This window comes from Chinchilla lanigera, unplaced genomic scaffold (assembly GCF_000276665.1).
Source record: "Chinchilla lanigera isolate Chin_1 unplaced genomic scaffold, ChiLan1.0 scaffold00100, whole genome shotgun sequence".
NCBI lineage: Eukaryota > Metazoa > Chordata > Mammalia > Rodentia > Chinchillidae > Chinchilla > Chinchilla lanigera.
Genome location: NW_004955501.1, coordinates 4,357,942 through 4,374,751, shown reverse-complemented (window position 1 = coordinate 4,374,751; position 16,810 = coordinate 4,357,942). Strand labels below are relative to the sequence as shown.

The following is a 16,810-nucleotide window of genomic DNA, read 5'->3' as shown; positions in this document are numbered from 1 at the left end:
GGAGTTGTAGAGTAACAGAACTAGTCAAAGCCATAATTCTAACTTTCATACTAAAGTAACTTTTTCTAGGCAGTAATACCCATTAGTGATTCTTACAGTACAGATATATTTTCCGTTGTAGACAGCTTTTTAAACATAATCTGAGAAACCACATAAATAAATATATTAGAATCACATATTAAAATAAGAGTGATGAAAACAGGTTGAATGACTGGAGTGACTAAAAGCAGAACAATACCAAATAAAGAGGCTGGTGCTGTATTAAAACAAATCTAAAATAGGATAGTAAATGACACTAACAGAGAATTTTAATATTAATTTTCATGTGCATATTAAAAAAGAGAGAGAAGGTACAGGATCATTCTAAACAACTGATCATTACCCTTGGCAGACAGTAGCAGTGCTGGGAGGAGCCACAGGCCACACCCGGTTAGCAGTGATACGCTATGGTACAGCCACCGCCCACCTCTGTGATGTTAGGAACTGGACGTCGTATGTCCTCACTGACTGGCCATGCAAGCTTAGGTGACTTCTCTAGGGTTTGTTCTCCTCATAGCAATAACATAATGACTAGGTTATATGAAAGAGCTTCTACTTATATGAAAGGCTCCTTCAGCTTTAAAATGACAGGAAAGCAAGTATATAACTAAATACACTAAAACTGAAAATGTACTAAAATACTAAAGCTAAAGATCCTAATTTTATAGTTAAAATGTCCGTTTAAAGGCAGTATGGCTTTTTCACTGACACGTACCTGGACAGTCGTCATTATAACCCACTTGCTAGCTGGCCTCGGGTGTTTTCTTAACACTCAGCACAACTTTCAACTAGGAAATTTGCTAATAGGCAGTTTAACGAAGAAGCCAAGAGCACAGTCTGCAAACTGGCCACATGGCTTAGCTATCTGACCTTAGCAAGTGAGCCAGATCACCTGAATCTCAGCTTTCTCTTGTATAAACAGAGATATGAGAGAACCTATTGCTGAGGGCTATTATTAAGGGGTAAATGAAGTTAACGTAGGTTCAGCAAGCAGAACACAGAAACCATTCAGTAAGTTTAGGGATTTTTCTTTCCCCATCTTAGTTACTAACCGGCTCTACCATATAAACTGAGGTCACTTTACCTTTGTACATCTTAGGGTGAGTGGGTTAGGCAAGATAACCTTTAAGGAAAACTCTTGAATTTTTTAATCCATGACCTAAGGTGCTGGAATTCATTCATATACACTGTGATTTCTTAAAAACCAGAACAATTTGAAACCACAAATTAGTAATATTTACTAAGTATCTACATGTAACATTCTAAGTTCTAGGCTAACTTTAATTAACTTTTAAGAAACTACTCTAAAACAGGTATAACAGACATTTTACAGTGAAAAACCAGAGCCCAAGACAAGTTAAGTAACTGTCTTAATATTGTAAAAGAGCAGGACTGTCCTTCCAACATTCTGTCTAACTCAGGGCAGTGACTGCATAAAAGTAACTTACAAACAAAATACAGTAACACTTGGTTACTTGGAGGCCTTCTCAGATTTATGTTATTTCTTTAACTCTTCAGTCATTTCAGTATTACTCCATGTTCCTAATGGAACACATCCCAGCAATTCTGTGAAAAGATCTGAGAAAGCAAGGCGAGGGCGTGTGAGAAGCCTGCTATAAACTCTGGAAATTAGCTCAGAATTTCAGCTACCGGAGTTCTCTTTTGTCCTTTGCAACTAGAATCAAGATTTAATCTATAAAAAGACAAACTATCACTGAACTTGTCATATCAGCATAAAACACATTTCATTAAATAAATTCCTTACTTTTGTAGCACATTTTCCTTCGTTTAAAATTTAAGACTGTAAAATTTTTTGAAGAATTTACTGTCAAGTTGAGCTGCATTAGTATCATAACTTCAGAATCTACTTTGCCAGTACAGGAAAGCTCGACCCGAAACACTGTTTAAAAGGAATAAGAAAAAATATTTTAATTTCCTGAAAATCAACATTAATGCCCCCAAAACTTCTCAGTGACCATTTTAGATTGACTTTTGCTGCAATAAAACTGAAAATAAGCCAGGTATATAGCTCTGTGGCACAGTGCCTGCCTGGAAAATGTAAGGTCTCAAGTTTGATTCACAGTAGCAACAAAAAAAAAAAAAAAAAAAGGAAAATACTACATTCAAATGAATTAAACAGCTTTGAGAGAGGCCAGATCTTTACATCATTTTGAGTTCTAGACATTAAGTATTTCATTCATTACAGATATGAAGTGCGGGAAAACAAACAAGAGAAAAATAAAGAAACAATTACTTTCAAATTTTACTTATTTTAATTTATCACTTTGTCTCTTAAATCCTGCTATTCCAAAACACTGAAGCTACAGACTCCCAAAGCAAACCCTGTTGACCTCTCGGTCACATCAGAACAGTAACAAAAACTGCGTGATAAATGGGAAGATAACTCAGTACCAAAAAGAATAATATACTGCTTTAATGAAAAGGTTACATGTTAAAGAAAACACAGGGAGTACAAATCTGTAAACAAGTATAAACCTGTAGAAACAAACAAGTATGAGCCTGTAAACAAACTGTTTAAATTCTCAACTATGAATTAAAAGCATTAGTTTTGAAGTAGAAACTGGTTTTAATAAAAAATGTAACACGTGGATAACTAACTTTAGAGAGTATATTCTTAATCTTTAAGATTCTTTTCCTATAAATTCAGAATATATCATTCTACCATCTGTGTGAATGTACTAGAGACTCAATTAGAGCTCATTTCTGAACTTCTTTACCAATCTATAAAAATCAATTGGCATTCCTACGCTTCCTTAATGTAAGAATGCCAGGAAAAGTCCCACAACACTGCTGTGGCTTAGACTTTCAATTTTTTTAAACATTTCCACTTATTTAAAAATCTCTGTCTTCAAGATCCTTCCTAAAAAGTTAGCTCAAAAGTAGTTAAACTGGTGTAAATAAGATAGTTATTGTATTTATTCAGACAAGTATTGCGTGCCCATTCCATACCAACTGCTATTCTAGGAGTACGGGAATTACCAGATAACGTAATCCAGGGGCGGTGAACCTATGGCATGAGTGCCGCAGCTGGCTGTTGGTATCACTGAAAGCTCTAAAAGGTTCTCCTTCACTGACAATCAATTCAAAGACAGTTAAATACAAGGTTCTATGGGGCAGGAAAAACTTAAACAATGGGGAGGGAACAAGGCAGGAAAAGACTGTGCACATTCTGCATCATGTAGAATACGTAGGATGGGTAATTCATACTCAGGAAAAAAGACAGTTCTGAATACAGAAACTAGCACGTGCTAAAGCATGGATCTGAAAACTGCATGTAATCTGGAACTGCTGGAACGCGGGGCCAAGTGCAGCAGGCAAGGGTAAATAACACAGGATGCAGTGCACAGGCAGAGGCATCTGGAATGTACGGAGCTGAGGAAGTAGGAAGCAGTGAGGGGCTCGATGCCTGTGGTCAGAGGTGAGTGTACAATGACCGTCTGGGCCACAGTGTGAGATGTGGGAATTAGTCCAAGAGGAGCAACACCAGACACAGGGACTTGTGTGGAGATCAGTGCCCTAGCAATGTAGAAAAAGACAACTGACAAAGTTCTAAGGATAGAAAGGAGGAAACAGTCTTAAAACACAGTACAAAAAAAACTCCAGAATTTATAAAAGTTACTTTTCACAGCTGGACACAGTGGTGTGCACCTATAATCCCGGCACTCTGGAAGTCTGAGGCAAGAGGACCACAAGTTCATGCCCAGCCTGGCAACTTAGCAAGACCCTGTCTCAAAGCTAAAAACACAGGTGAGAAGACAGTTAGAAGGCCCTGAGTCAAATCCCAGTACCAACAAAAAAATTACTTTCCACAGTACTTACACATTTTGTATCTGCGAAGATACACTACACATCAGTGAACTGATCATTATAAAACAGGATGTGGAAGATACCATTGAACAGAGTATGCTAACTCTGCTTTGAGACTTGAGAATCTCACCTGATAAAGTGCGTGGAACTTCCCCCTGAACAGAAATGTTGACCTGGGGCATGTCCATAGCCACAAAATTATCTATTTGGAATCCCAGTTTATATTCAACCTGTACGATGGAGAGAAATAAACAAAATGGACATGGAATAACAGAAAGAACACTTAACAGTTTGACTTCATTAATTAGGTCATTAGTGCATGAGCCTTTCATATGTACAAATAATCCCGCTATCAAAAAAGTCCCAGGGATGAGGAAGTAGCTCAGTGATAGGGCATTTACCCAGCATGCTTGAGGCAGAAGCTCCAGACAGTCAGATATGAAGCACGGAGGAGTTGAGATACACAATCTACAAATCATAATTATTTATGAATTTTGTTTCTATTTGGATAAAAACCAAGTTCTGAGGGACTCCATGGAGCCTGCAGATGGACATGTCTGCTCTGCAGACCTACGCCTAGTAAGCAGATCCAAGGCATGAATGTCACAGAGTATCTAAGCCAATTCTCTAGTACAAGAATCGTAACTGCTATGATTTGGGTGCTGACTGTTCTCCAAAGGTCCGTGTGCTAAAGGCTAAGTCCCCAGGGTAACACTATTGGACGGTGGGGGAATCCTTACAAGGTAGAGCCTAGTCCTTGGGTGTCCCTCCCAAAAGGATTATGAGAACCCAGCCCCTTCCCCTTCCTCTTTGATTCCTGCCCAGGAGGTGAGTGGTTGTTCTACCAGAAGCTCCTGCCAAGACGTGCTACCACAGATCCCAAGCCAGTTCAAATCATGAATCAAGATCAGTTCAAATAATAAAATCCTGTCATTTGCAACAACACTAATGAAATTAGAGATCAATACATTAAGTGAAATAACCCAGAAACGAACAAGTACTGCATGATCTCACTCATATGTGGCATCTAAAATTGTTGCTTTCAGAGACACTGAGAACAGAATGGTCATTACCAGAGGCAGGGAGGGGAGGAAGAGAGGACAGGGAAAAGTTGTTCCTGGGTACTAAGCTATAGTCAGAGCCTCATAGACTAGAACTAGAACTTCAAAACCGAGACAATAAACCTTTTTTCTCTATAAATTCATTATCTCAGGTATTTCACTACAGTAACAGAAAGCTGAGTAACACAACTGCTATGAAAGTTCGTGTTTGGATCCCATTCAGACTTCTACCTCTCAAGTAGTTCAGAATTTAGGAAGGACCTCTAAGATGTCCTAGAATATCAATATTAACTATCACTACCTGGCCTACTCAGTGTAGCTTACTAGACCCAAACAATATCAATAAATATGGCCCTGTTGCTACTGAGGATTCACAGGAGAAACAGCTTGAACTACAAAGCAATTGCTGCAATTCAAAATAGCAGCCTCCACCAAGACCTTCAATAAGGCCTGTATTTCCTAGCATTCTTTGTCTTGCCATGCAATCTTACTTAAGAATATAGGCATTCCCTGTTTAATGACCAAGTTACCATCCTGCAAGTAGGTCATTAAATGAATTGGGTGCTAAATGGGGAACTGTATATACTATGTACATTACAATATTCAGAACATAGAAATGATCACAGAATCTCCAACTTGCTGGGTTTGCTTTTATTTGCATAAATCTTTTTTTTTTTTTTTTTGGTCTTTTTTGAGACAGGGTCTCACTATGTAGTTCAGGCTGGCCTTGAACTCACTTTATAGCCCAGGCTGGCCTCAAACTCCCAGCCACCTCCTGTCTCAGCCTCCCGAGTGCTGGGATTACAAGCACGTGCACCACCATGCCCAGCTATTTTCATAAATCTTATGTACAGTACTGTAACATAGAACATAAAATTACAGTACCGTACAGTACAATCAGTAAAAATTATAATACTGTATAAAAAAGATGTACTGTACAAAAAAAAGACAGGCTGTACAGACAAGATGTACAGAATTGCACACACACACAAAAAAAGATGGCTCCTAAATTCAAGCTGTGGGTTCTATTCTGAACAGCATGCCTTGGTTGTAAATCTGAATAGTCATTAAATAGTAGGCCCTTAAACAAAGACTATCTGTAGTAGTTTTCTCCCATTCAGTGATCACAGGGTGGTTTGGGTGGAGGAGAAAGACTGACAGAGCAATAGGGCAGTGGGATGAGAAAAGAGTGGGAGGAAAGAGGTATAGCAAAGCATTCTAAGAAACTTACAAAGAAACACCTGCACTCCTGTGTTCATTGTAGGACTTTTACAAGGCCACAAAACAAAGACAACATACATGTCTGCCAACTGACCAACAAACAAAATGAGGTATACATACACACAATGGAGTACTCTGCCACTTTAAAAAATAATAAAATCCTGTCATTTGCAACAACACTAATGAAATTAGAGATCAATACATTAAGTGAAATAACCCAGAAACGAACAAGTACTGCATGATCTCACTCATATGTGGCATCTAAAATTGTTGCTCTCAGAGACACTGAGAACAGAATGGTCATTACCAGAGGCAGGGAGGGGAGGAAGAGAGGACAGGGAAAAGTTGTTCCTGGGTACTAAGCTATAGTCAGATAAGGGTAAGTTCTGGTGTCCTAATTCACACCAATGATAATATATACGTCAAAAAGCTAAAAGGGAAAAAAATGCAGTGTTTTTATCACACACAAATAATAAATGTGTGAGAAGACGAGCACATTTACGTGTCAGGGCTATGCTTGTAGCTGGGATGCAGTGAACAATTAAACTACTTTTTTCCTCTCCAGCCCAGCCACGATCAGTGATTTTCACATTTCCACAGCCTGTGCCCCAAAGAGCACAACATTATTGACACAGCCACACTGATGCTTTCAACTGTTCCTCTCCCTTTTCCCTTGGAAGGAAACACTGTTATTATAACTGCCCCTTACACTACTCCCGCTGTCAGACCCTGCAGGAGATCATCCTGGAAGTGCTCTGACACAGTGACCCCAGGCCCAGGGCAGGTCCCCTCTCCATGCGCTTTCCCACTCCAAACCTCCTAGGCCTTACTGGTTCCCCATCTGCTGTCTCACTCTCAGACAGTGCTCTTGTGCCTTTCAACTAACACACAGCAATGTTCTTCCTGTCCTTTTTTCTTTTTTTTTTAAGCACCAGGTAGATCCGTTATAGCAATCAACCTATGCACTCCAGTCCCAAGGAAAAATCCACTCTACTATTCAAATAATAGGTCTTTCTCTCTTAGAAGACAAGGTTCATCAACCTCTCTTATTCTTTTACCTTTAATCTCTCACATCTGTCCAATTACCTACTAAACATTTTTTACCTTATATCCTGCAGCCCTCAAACTTAACAGATTCAGGTCCAAATTTATTAATTTCGCTAAACCTGCTCTAGAGTCTCTCTTATTCTAGGTCTCAGTGATTGCCAACTAGAGGAGCTGCTGCCCAGAAATCAGAACCCCTAAGTGAGCAGGGAAGGACACAACCAAGGAGTCAAGAGCCCTTGCTGCAGTGCTGCAGGCAGCAGACAGGACCAGCACCAGAGCATCTCAGTGCAGCAAGGGAGAGAAGGGAGATTGGGTTGAGTGGAGTCCAGCAGATGAAGCGAAATGGGAGTGGAGCAAACAGGCTGCACAGGAGGTTTCAGAAGGCCTCGTTTGGCCACACCCGCCGCTAGAGGAATGTAACGGATGAGCCTGTGGAAGCCTGCCCCTTACCAATGCACCCTTTCTGAGAGACTGTCTCAGTATGGCACATTCACAAGGCAGTTCTCTTCTCCCACTGCAGTCCTTAGGATATCAATTTTTAAGCTGCAGTTTCTGGGATCAGAAAAGAAACTGCCAATTACTGAAGTACAACTGTTTCCTAACTTAGCATGTATTGATCTTTAAAGCATCTCCTCAATCACCCGTTGAGGAAACGTGTTTACAGGCTGAATTTATAATCTACTAGAATGAGAAATTTGAAATCATCTGTTTATCAGGAAAAAGAATGAGTCAAAACACTTCAGAAAAGAAACTAGAGAAAATATAAATATTTGAGTAAGCTAAAAAATAAATATACTTTGTAATCTCCCCTTACTTGGAAATAAATTGCAACTGCAAACAGGCAACTGATGAGTAAACCTATTTCTTGTTGGGACACAGACAGTACATATCTAAAGTGAATACACTTGGTCGCAGCCAGTTTCTCTGAAATTCTCAAGAGTATTGCCTTTCTTATAGAAACCTCACTCCACAGGGGACAGACACAGCAGGCCAGCCCCCCCGGGACAGCTGTCAGAACTCTGACAAGCTCCCTATGGACTGTCTTTGACAATGACTGAGGACTCCAGAAATCAGAGGATACAGGGTGAGCAAGGGTAGGGGGAGTATTCTACTACATCTTAGTGTATTTTTACCCTTTGGTCACAGAAAATAGCTACTGATACTTAGATGGAGTTGTGTATTTCTTTCCTAGACATTGGGGAATGTTCTGAAATAGAGAAGAATCTAATTATCTGTCAGAAACACCCAGTAGTTTATCTTAAAAAAAGCTTTAGTGAGCAGGTAGAAAAGACCATTGTGTTAATTGCATTTCAAGCTGGAGGTAGAACTTTGGTACTGATTCTCTTTCACAAGGCCCTATCTCTTCCCCCAACTCTTTGATGTGTGAAAACTAATGGTAAAATATCTACAATGTTTAACTGTAGAGATAGAGTCTGAACATCTTTGGAAGCAAATATTTCATCTTCTGGCAACATTTTAAAAGGCAAGAACTGACAGTTTCTGATAAAGTGTCAGAGCTTGGGCGCTGTGACCTTCCTTCTGAAAGTTCAGAATGCATCTCAAAAGACAAATAATCTGGTGAAGAACTCATCCTTCTTGGATGACCTTCCCATTTCAGGTCATCTCTACCTCCTGCTTCTGCCGCTCCTACTGCTAGTTTAAACAAGTTTCTCCCCAAATCTGGGTCTTAGTTTCCTCTCATCCGAACTGATCAACAAAGGAAAGTGTAACTATGTAAGAAGTGTAATTTGGTCATCTAAAGGGAGGAAAATGCAACTCCACACAAAGGAGCAGAGAGCCCTTCCCAGGAAGCACTGTCCAGTGCTCTGCAAATAGCACAAGCGCACACAGCACATTATTTAAAATATACATGCACTCAAGCAAACATAGACGTTTACTTACAAACTATCTCCTCAGGAGGAGACTAGAACCAGGCAACAACCGTTAACTCAGGGAAGGAGAACTGGGCAGCCAGACTGCTTAGCAATGGCATCAAGCAGATGGAAAAGACATGTTTCATTGTATACCCTTTACACCTTTTGAATTTGGACTGTGTCCATACAATGTCTACTTATAAGATTAATTTTTAAAGTGAATAAATTTTAGCTAGTCAAGTGTGCTAAAATCACCAGATACCATGACATACAGCTAGAATCATGAGCTGCACTGGTAACTGAAACCTGAAGCTAGATTAACACATACGTAGTCCAGGTTTTTACTATAAAACACTGTAATGTTAACATGGTTATTTTCCCCTAAATTTTTATATCTGTTACAAACAAACCTGTCAAATTAGTTTACCTGTATATTCAATCTATGAATTCCATTCATTTTTTAAGCTTACAACCTCACTGTATCTCTGTGTAAAACATCTAAAAACTTGCATGTACAAAGCTACTATCGCATGTACCCTGCCGATGTCTCCCACCTTCAGAAAGAAGGAAAGTCCCCTCCTCTAAAGCAACATGTTGCAAGTCTGAATCACACTAACTGCTCTGTGGTTCTCTTTGTGGAGCTGTGCACTACAGTTGCCACCTGTCCATTTTCTCTGCAGTCAGTACCATTACTAAGGCAGCTCAGGGGACATCTCTGTGTAGCTTGGCATTTGGGAGAGAACAGAAAAGAAAATCAACTCTTACAATATTCTTTGAGTATGATGAAAGCCATAAGAGAGGAGGGCACTGTGGATACGGAAAAGGCACCTGGAGCCTTTTGTGGCAGCTGGAGGAGAGACAACACCAGTGCTATGAGATAACAGGAGTTAGTTGGGTAAAAGGCATTTCTAGCAGAGCACACAACAGCAAAGTGACAGGACACAGGACATTCAAGATACTGCAAGACAGACAAAATGGTACTCAACAACTGGCTGTTAAAAAAAGCAAAAAAAGAGGCAGGAACAAGATCGTAATGGTTTCCTAAGAAATCCGAACTTTATTCTGGTGGCAACAGGGAGCTCCTAGTGTCTGTGCAAAGGGTACAGAAGCGGTCAGTCCAGTGGAAAGAAATCTAGATAACACTTTCCTTATCTAGGAAAAAAACAATGAAGACTCAAACTAGAATGAGGCACTGAGAGCAGTCCCAAGAGAGAAGGAAATAAATTTAAGATGTAATTATGAGAAAGAACCCGTTGGATTTAGGAGCTATCGGAGACCAAGATCTCTTCTAGGCTCCTGCCTAAACACATAGATACATGTTGATACCATCCAACAAGTCAGGGAATTTCTACCTTACCAGAAATAGCCATTTGAGCAGCAGTAGTCCAAATATGCACTAATGATGATATGTGATGGATGCCACAGTAGTTTTAAAATTGTGCTCTAACAGATAACATACACAATATGGAAGAACAGAGCTCTACCAACCTTCTCCTGACTCAAAACGCACCATGCTGGTAGCACTACCCCACCAAACATAGTTATGTGTGACGTTCTGTCTACTCTTTCACGATTCCTCTCTTAACAGGCTCCTAAGACACAAGCACTCACTACCAGCAACATCAGAGCCCTGAAACTCACTCCATATAATAACACTGCATTATACCTATTCAGAGGAATGAGTAAAAGAGGGCTTAATTTTGTTTAATTCTAACTACCACTTCCTGCTTTGCCTTTTTATTCACAAATCATAAACCTGTACATTTGTCCAGGAAACATTTTTATAACGTATCAGCATTTCTTTTTCCTAAGTGTATCCAGAAATATTTATTCCGTGCTCAAGGTCAGTAGAGATACCTAGACTAGAATCCACTATTAAATCTTTTACTATTTCAAAATATATGTACTCTTTGTTTTTATAACTGTCAACATCCAAAGTACAAATAGTGACAAAGAATTAACCATCAATATTTCTGAAGGAAATAAGCTTTTCTGCTTCAAAGGTGTGTCACAGAACACACCTAGCTAGAAGGGAACTTGAAATTCAAGATCAGCCACTCGCTATAAATGTTTGAATTTCTTCCACAACATTCCACCAAATGGCCACCCAGTATAGGTCTGACAGGCTGAAAAGTGAAACCTAATTCTAAACATAGACATAGAAACTAGTGGTTGAAAGGGATGTGGAATGGGAGAAAAAAATATTTAGCCAGATATAGCACTGAAAAGTAACTGTGAAGCAGCTCATCCCAACAGAACCTTGAGGAGGCAGGGAGGAAGGAGAGAAGCATAAAGAAGGACACCTACAATCTACTAACCATCTGCTGAAGTCTTACATCTGCTACTTCATACAGCAAGTATGTGGCAATCCCAGGTCTATCAGATCCAGGTCCACACTAAAATTGAGCATTATGGTTTAAATTAAATGTTTAGAAATTTTCATTGGCTAGGTATGTATAAAAGCTTTCCTGTCACTGAAACAAAATATCTGATACATGAAACTTAAAGGAAGACAGGTTTATTTGGGCTCTTGGTCCCAGTGAATTTAGTCCATAGTTGGCTGGCTCTAAGACAGAAACAGCATGGCAGAACACATGGCAGAGGAAAGCTGTTCACATGGCAACCAGGGAAGAGAGAGAAGGGAGGAGTGGGGATGAAAATACACCCTTCCAGTTCTTGCCCCCAGTGAGCTAAGGGATGAATCCGCTGATCAGTGCAGTGTCCCCATGATCCAATCACCTTCCAAACGTACCAGACCTCTGGGGGCTATTATCGGTCTAAATCATAACAACAGATTTATAAATATTTACTCCCCCTAGTACTAAACAAAATAGAAAAGATGAGTCTCTACAACAAATATTATTGCATCTTACCCAAGGAGCCTGCTTGTAATCTTTCTTTAAATTGAGCTGAAGACTTATGTTCCCTCCTGATGAAGGAAGTTAGAGACTGCCAGTTCCCCCCCAAATATCCTGTCTTTCTTTAATAAAAGAACATTAGTTTTTTGTTGGACACATTGCCATCCAGCTAAGATCACATTTTTTTGCTTCCTCTGCAGATAGCTGTGGTCATGTAGCTAAGTTTTGGTCATGAGATGTAAGAAGCATTATGTACTATTTTCAGGGAGTCTCATTTTTATGGAGGCAAGACTTTCTTGTTCTCTCAAAGTATTCCTGCCTGGACAGATGTTAAAGCTTTGGCAGCCATTAGTTAACCATGAGAACAAGTGACAAACCTTTAGGATGATGGAAAGTAGGGCTACCAGAAACCTCTATTTCTAGAGTTATTTTACACATGAAAATGAAAACCTAGGTGTTCAAGGCAAAAATTTTTAAAAAAAGAAAAAGTCCCCACAAATTACTTATCAGTTATAAAGGCAGTAACTTTACTACAGAGAAGCCTGGTAACCTGGGTTTTCAGAGTTAAGACCAGCAACAGGATAGACAGATGTCAGTGCACCTTGGAGAACAGCATTTCTGTACTATTAATGCCAAAGAAACATTTCTGAATCTAACCAAGAGAAAATCTCAGACAACTCAAATTGAGGGCATTCAACATAACGACTAGCTTGTGTTTCAAAGACGTCAAGATCAAAAATCACAAAGGCTACAGAAATGTTTCAGATGAACAGGAAACTAAAGGACATCAACTAGTGAAAAGTTAGCTCTGAAGAATATTACTGGGATAACTAATAAAATGTGAATACAATGGATTAGGCAGAAATGTTAAATTTCCTAATTTTGAATACTGTATTCTGATGGTATAAAGAATGCGCCTGGTCTTAGAAAATACACACTGAAATATTTAGGAATAAAGGGACATGATACTTATAACTCACTCTTATAATAGTTCAAGGGGAAGATGGGGGGGAGAGAAGGTGGAGAAGAACAGAGGTGGAGAGCGTGTGAGCGCGCATGCACACAGACACACACACAGAGCACACTGGAAACTGGTAAATCTGGGGGAAGAATTTTGTAAGAATTCTTTCTACTCTTCTTGTAACTTTTCATTATGCTTAAAATTATAACAAAATTAAAAGCTATTCAAAAAAATAAATTCATACAGCATTACATAACAATACTAAAAATGTATTAATCTGGTTTCTTTTAAGAGTTCAGGTGCCTGCGGCTTAGGGCACCTATCTTGGCTTAACATCTCTCAAGTGAACCTTTCCTGAATTACCTACACATTCATCTTGGTACTTCACATATCCACATTACCATTTCTAAATGCTCCTAAATTATTTCTCATGAATTTGCTCTCTTGTTCTCTATTTTTGTTTTTGCCCTAAACAGATCTACTTATGAACATCCTGCACAATTAGAAAACCTGAGCAACAGTGTTGACAGGTGACATGCTCCAGACTGTACAACACAGGCTGGACCCAAGACTCAAGCAAACTCATCTGCAGTCACATCACTCCTCCAACTATGTTTTGTAAAAATGCATGATATTTCTATAATGTATGTATGAGTATATACAACAATAATACATGCTCATTTATATAATCACTTTTATTTATCTGATTAAATACTTAAAGTATTCAGTGTTAAGAAGTGAACAGAAAAAAATATGTATCCTCACTCATTTTGTAAGAGAAGCTGACTCACTGGTCCCTCTTGGGAGAGGAAAGAGAGAAATTATTTGGCAATATCTATTTAAATTTTAAACATGAACATTCTTTGAGAGAAACATTTCACCTCTTAGTGGTAATTTACCATTCAGAAAAATATCTTAGGTTCACAAAACTTTCTGAACAAAGTCCTCAATATACTTATATACAGTTTTTTTCCTGTTTCTATGATCATCACTAGCAAAAGCACAAAAAAGTTTAGTAAAAATTCTTTGAAAAAGTAGAAACATCAACAAAAGATGAACTACCAGTTATTTCCACCGTCCCCTTAACACTGAATTTTGCTGAGCAAATGAAGTGAAGGAAACCATGTAATGTATAGCACTGAAAGGATGCATTGTTTTAAATAGTAAAGTGCTACTGAAAGTCTATATCCATCAATAAGGGATTTAACAAATAATGATATAAAGCCAGGTATGGTGGCTCAGGCCTACAATTCCAGCATACAGGAGACTGAGGCAAGAAGCCTGCTGTGAGTTCAAGGCCAGCCTAGGCTACACAGTGAGAACCTGTCTCAGAACAAAAGTATATCACCTATCAATTCAACATCATACAAAACCAGGTGTCACCATAACAGCACAGTCATCATCAGGTCCAACTGTCTTTTCTAGATCCAGATTCCACCAGAAAAGTACAAGTGGAGGTGAGTACTTTGTCATGTGTGGATCACTTAAACAATGGCCACCTTCACTGGAAAGGATCTGAGACATTTTAGAGGAATGGGCTCAGGACTTTTCAAAATATAAATACGAGAAGACCAGGTAGTTACAGCACACCACCCCCTGACCCTTTCAGAGATGACAACTCACTCCTTCCACACCACCCTTGCCGCTGGCACCTCAGTGACCCTGTCTTGCGTCTACTGACCACTCTTACCTTGGACTTCGCATACCAAGTGAAGTGCAGGAAATTTGTCTCACTGGGTACTAACAGGTTAAAGGACAGAGCGTAGTGACTAATAAGGTCGTTTCTCACATAATAAAGTTCTGCATCAAGACCTAAAAAAAAAGTGGGAAAATAATTAAACATCTATAACATCTTCGAAATCAGACCCATTGGGATTTAAAACTAGTAATGCAATGAGATAATACAGCACTGATGTACACGCGTGTATCACCCATCACTCATGCATGCGCAGTCTGATGAAGCGGGAGGGCATGGGTTTTATCACCACTGACAGAGATTAAGGAACGGGACTGAGAACAAGCAGCTCTCTAAGCCCAGAACACTTGCAGCCACCCTGTCTTCTGCGTGCCAGGGTGACACACTTCCTCCTGGGCACAGTGCTTTTCAGAGTAGCAGCCACAAATATAGGCCTTTTCCTTCAAACAACTGACATGAATTTGGGAATAGAGCTTCAAAAGCTTATTACAACCTGGAGGTGGCCTCTGCTTCTTCCATCAGACCGACGTCCCTAGCACTCTGACAGACAAGCACCTGCTCAGTGCATTCACACCAGGTAAAACCACGTTCATGCTCTCCTCCTGCCTAGATTAGGCGCAGAGCACCCCAGATCTCACTGTACCCTCAGGGTGCAGCTCTCAGCACCAAGCACAGCTCTGTAAACACTTGGGTAGGACCTGTTACACAGCATGGCACAAAAAAAAGAGGACACCTGAGAATGCTGCAAAAGGGACTGGTACATCTCACTCATTCCACACTACCTTCCTGACCTAATTCTATCCAACCACTTTACCCAACCTGAATTTAATATTTTTCTTTAAAACAATTCAATTTTTAAAGTTTTTTTCAACGATAAAACTTAATAATACCTTAAAATGGAAAATCAAATTATTATGAATAAATATAAAATAACCAAAACATAACAGGAAAACAAACCAACAGTACTAAATCCTAGCTAAATACTGTTTCTACCAACAAAGTGAACTTGACCCCCGCTCACTGTTTACAAAAGGGGAGGAGCATTAGCAAGTGCTACAGAGAAGCGAAGAACCACACATTGGTTTCCCTTCCCACAATAATAGACAGCACTAAAAAGATAAAGGCAGAGAGTAGCTTTCTCTTGAACTGATTAGCGAGTTCTGTCCGGATGTTCCTCTTGTAATGCATGGCATATGTATCCCACACTACAGAGAGGAAAATGGACAGGGAAGACAAACACTTAAATTTCACATTTACTGAGCCTACACAATGGGTCAGAACCCTCATAGGCCACACGAGGCCAAGATAGGGCGTATGCCCCAAGTACACATGGAAGCAAGTATTCTTACTACAGGTACTTCACTTGTAAGATCCGTTTTCTCATTTTTGAACTGGATCAAACACAAGAACAAGATTTGAGACTGAGACAGGGAACAGCTGCTTTGTGGACTGAGCAGCACTGCTTTACCTTCTCTGCAGAGGTGACCAAACGCAATGGTCCTTATGTAAAAGGTTCCATCTCTGCTGGTTGGATGTAACATGTGGAAACACTTGGGAGGAGTCATGGTGTCAGAGAAAGGAGAAAAGGATGGAAATGCAGGGAAAGGTGGAAAGTGAGGGAATGGAGGTAGAAGAAGAGAGAAATGGAATAAGAAAACTGGAAATGAGTATGAATGATCACAGCAACAATCTAAGTTTCTTTAGTTAAAAAATTCTAACTGTACTGCAGCTTAAGTAAATGCTGTTTTACAAGAGACACATCAAACTTAAAAAGGTATTACCTTATTTACAAGATAAAATAAGATAAAGAAGTATATGAGACAGTACTGACATGACATGAAATAAAACTCAAGGTTATAAAATTTCATACTAATAAATTCATTAGGTAATAAAAAATAATATAAGATTTCATCAGTAACTACAAAAGATATTACAGTACAACTAACAAACACCTTTCAAAAATAGGAAGCAGAGGCTCTCTGAGCCAGCCGAGCAGGCTCCCCCAGCCCCGCGCACCTTGCGCCGAGACAGCGAGTTCTCCGGGAGCAGCAGGGCTCATGGGATCGAGTCTGTGCTGGATGCACACCACCACGATTCCCAGCTGAAACGCGTGGAGAGAGCCAGGTACTTCCCATCTAATCCCTGAGGGCAGGACGGGTGAACAAGGACCCCGCCAACATTACAGACTGAGTCACTGTGGCAGCAGAGAGGAGATCCGGACTGAG

At 39.7% G+C, this 16,810-nt stretch overlaps 1 protein-coding gene across 3 annotated transcripts in view; it reads right to left on the bottom strand.

Annotated features, from left to right (window-relative positions):
• Ryk (receptor-like tyrosine kinase) overlaps positions 1 to 14,701 on the bottom strand; it is a 59,033-nt gene extending 44,332 nt beyond the window's left edge. For all 3 annotated transcript variants that reach the window (XM_013505792.1, XM_005406801.1, XM_013505793.1), the window contains exons 1-3: positions 14,580 to 14,701; positions 3,998 to 4,097; positions 1,805 to 1,939 (exon numbers count right to left, since the gene is read on the bottom strand). In XM_013505792.1, coding sequence (XP_013361246.1) covers positions 1,805 to 1,939; positions 3,998 to 4,055 — 193 coding nt within the window. In that variant the 5' untranslated portion in view covers positions 4,056 to 4,097; positions 14,580 to 14,701. The remainder of the gene's footprint in view (positions 1 to 1,804; positions 1,940 to 3,997; positions 4,098 to 14,579) is intronic.
• Between the last annotated feature and the right edge of the window lie 2,109 nt (positions 14,702 to 16,810).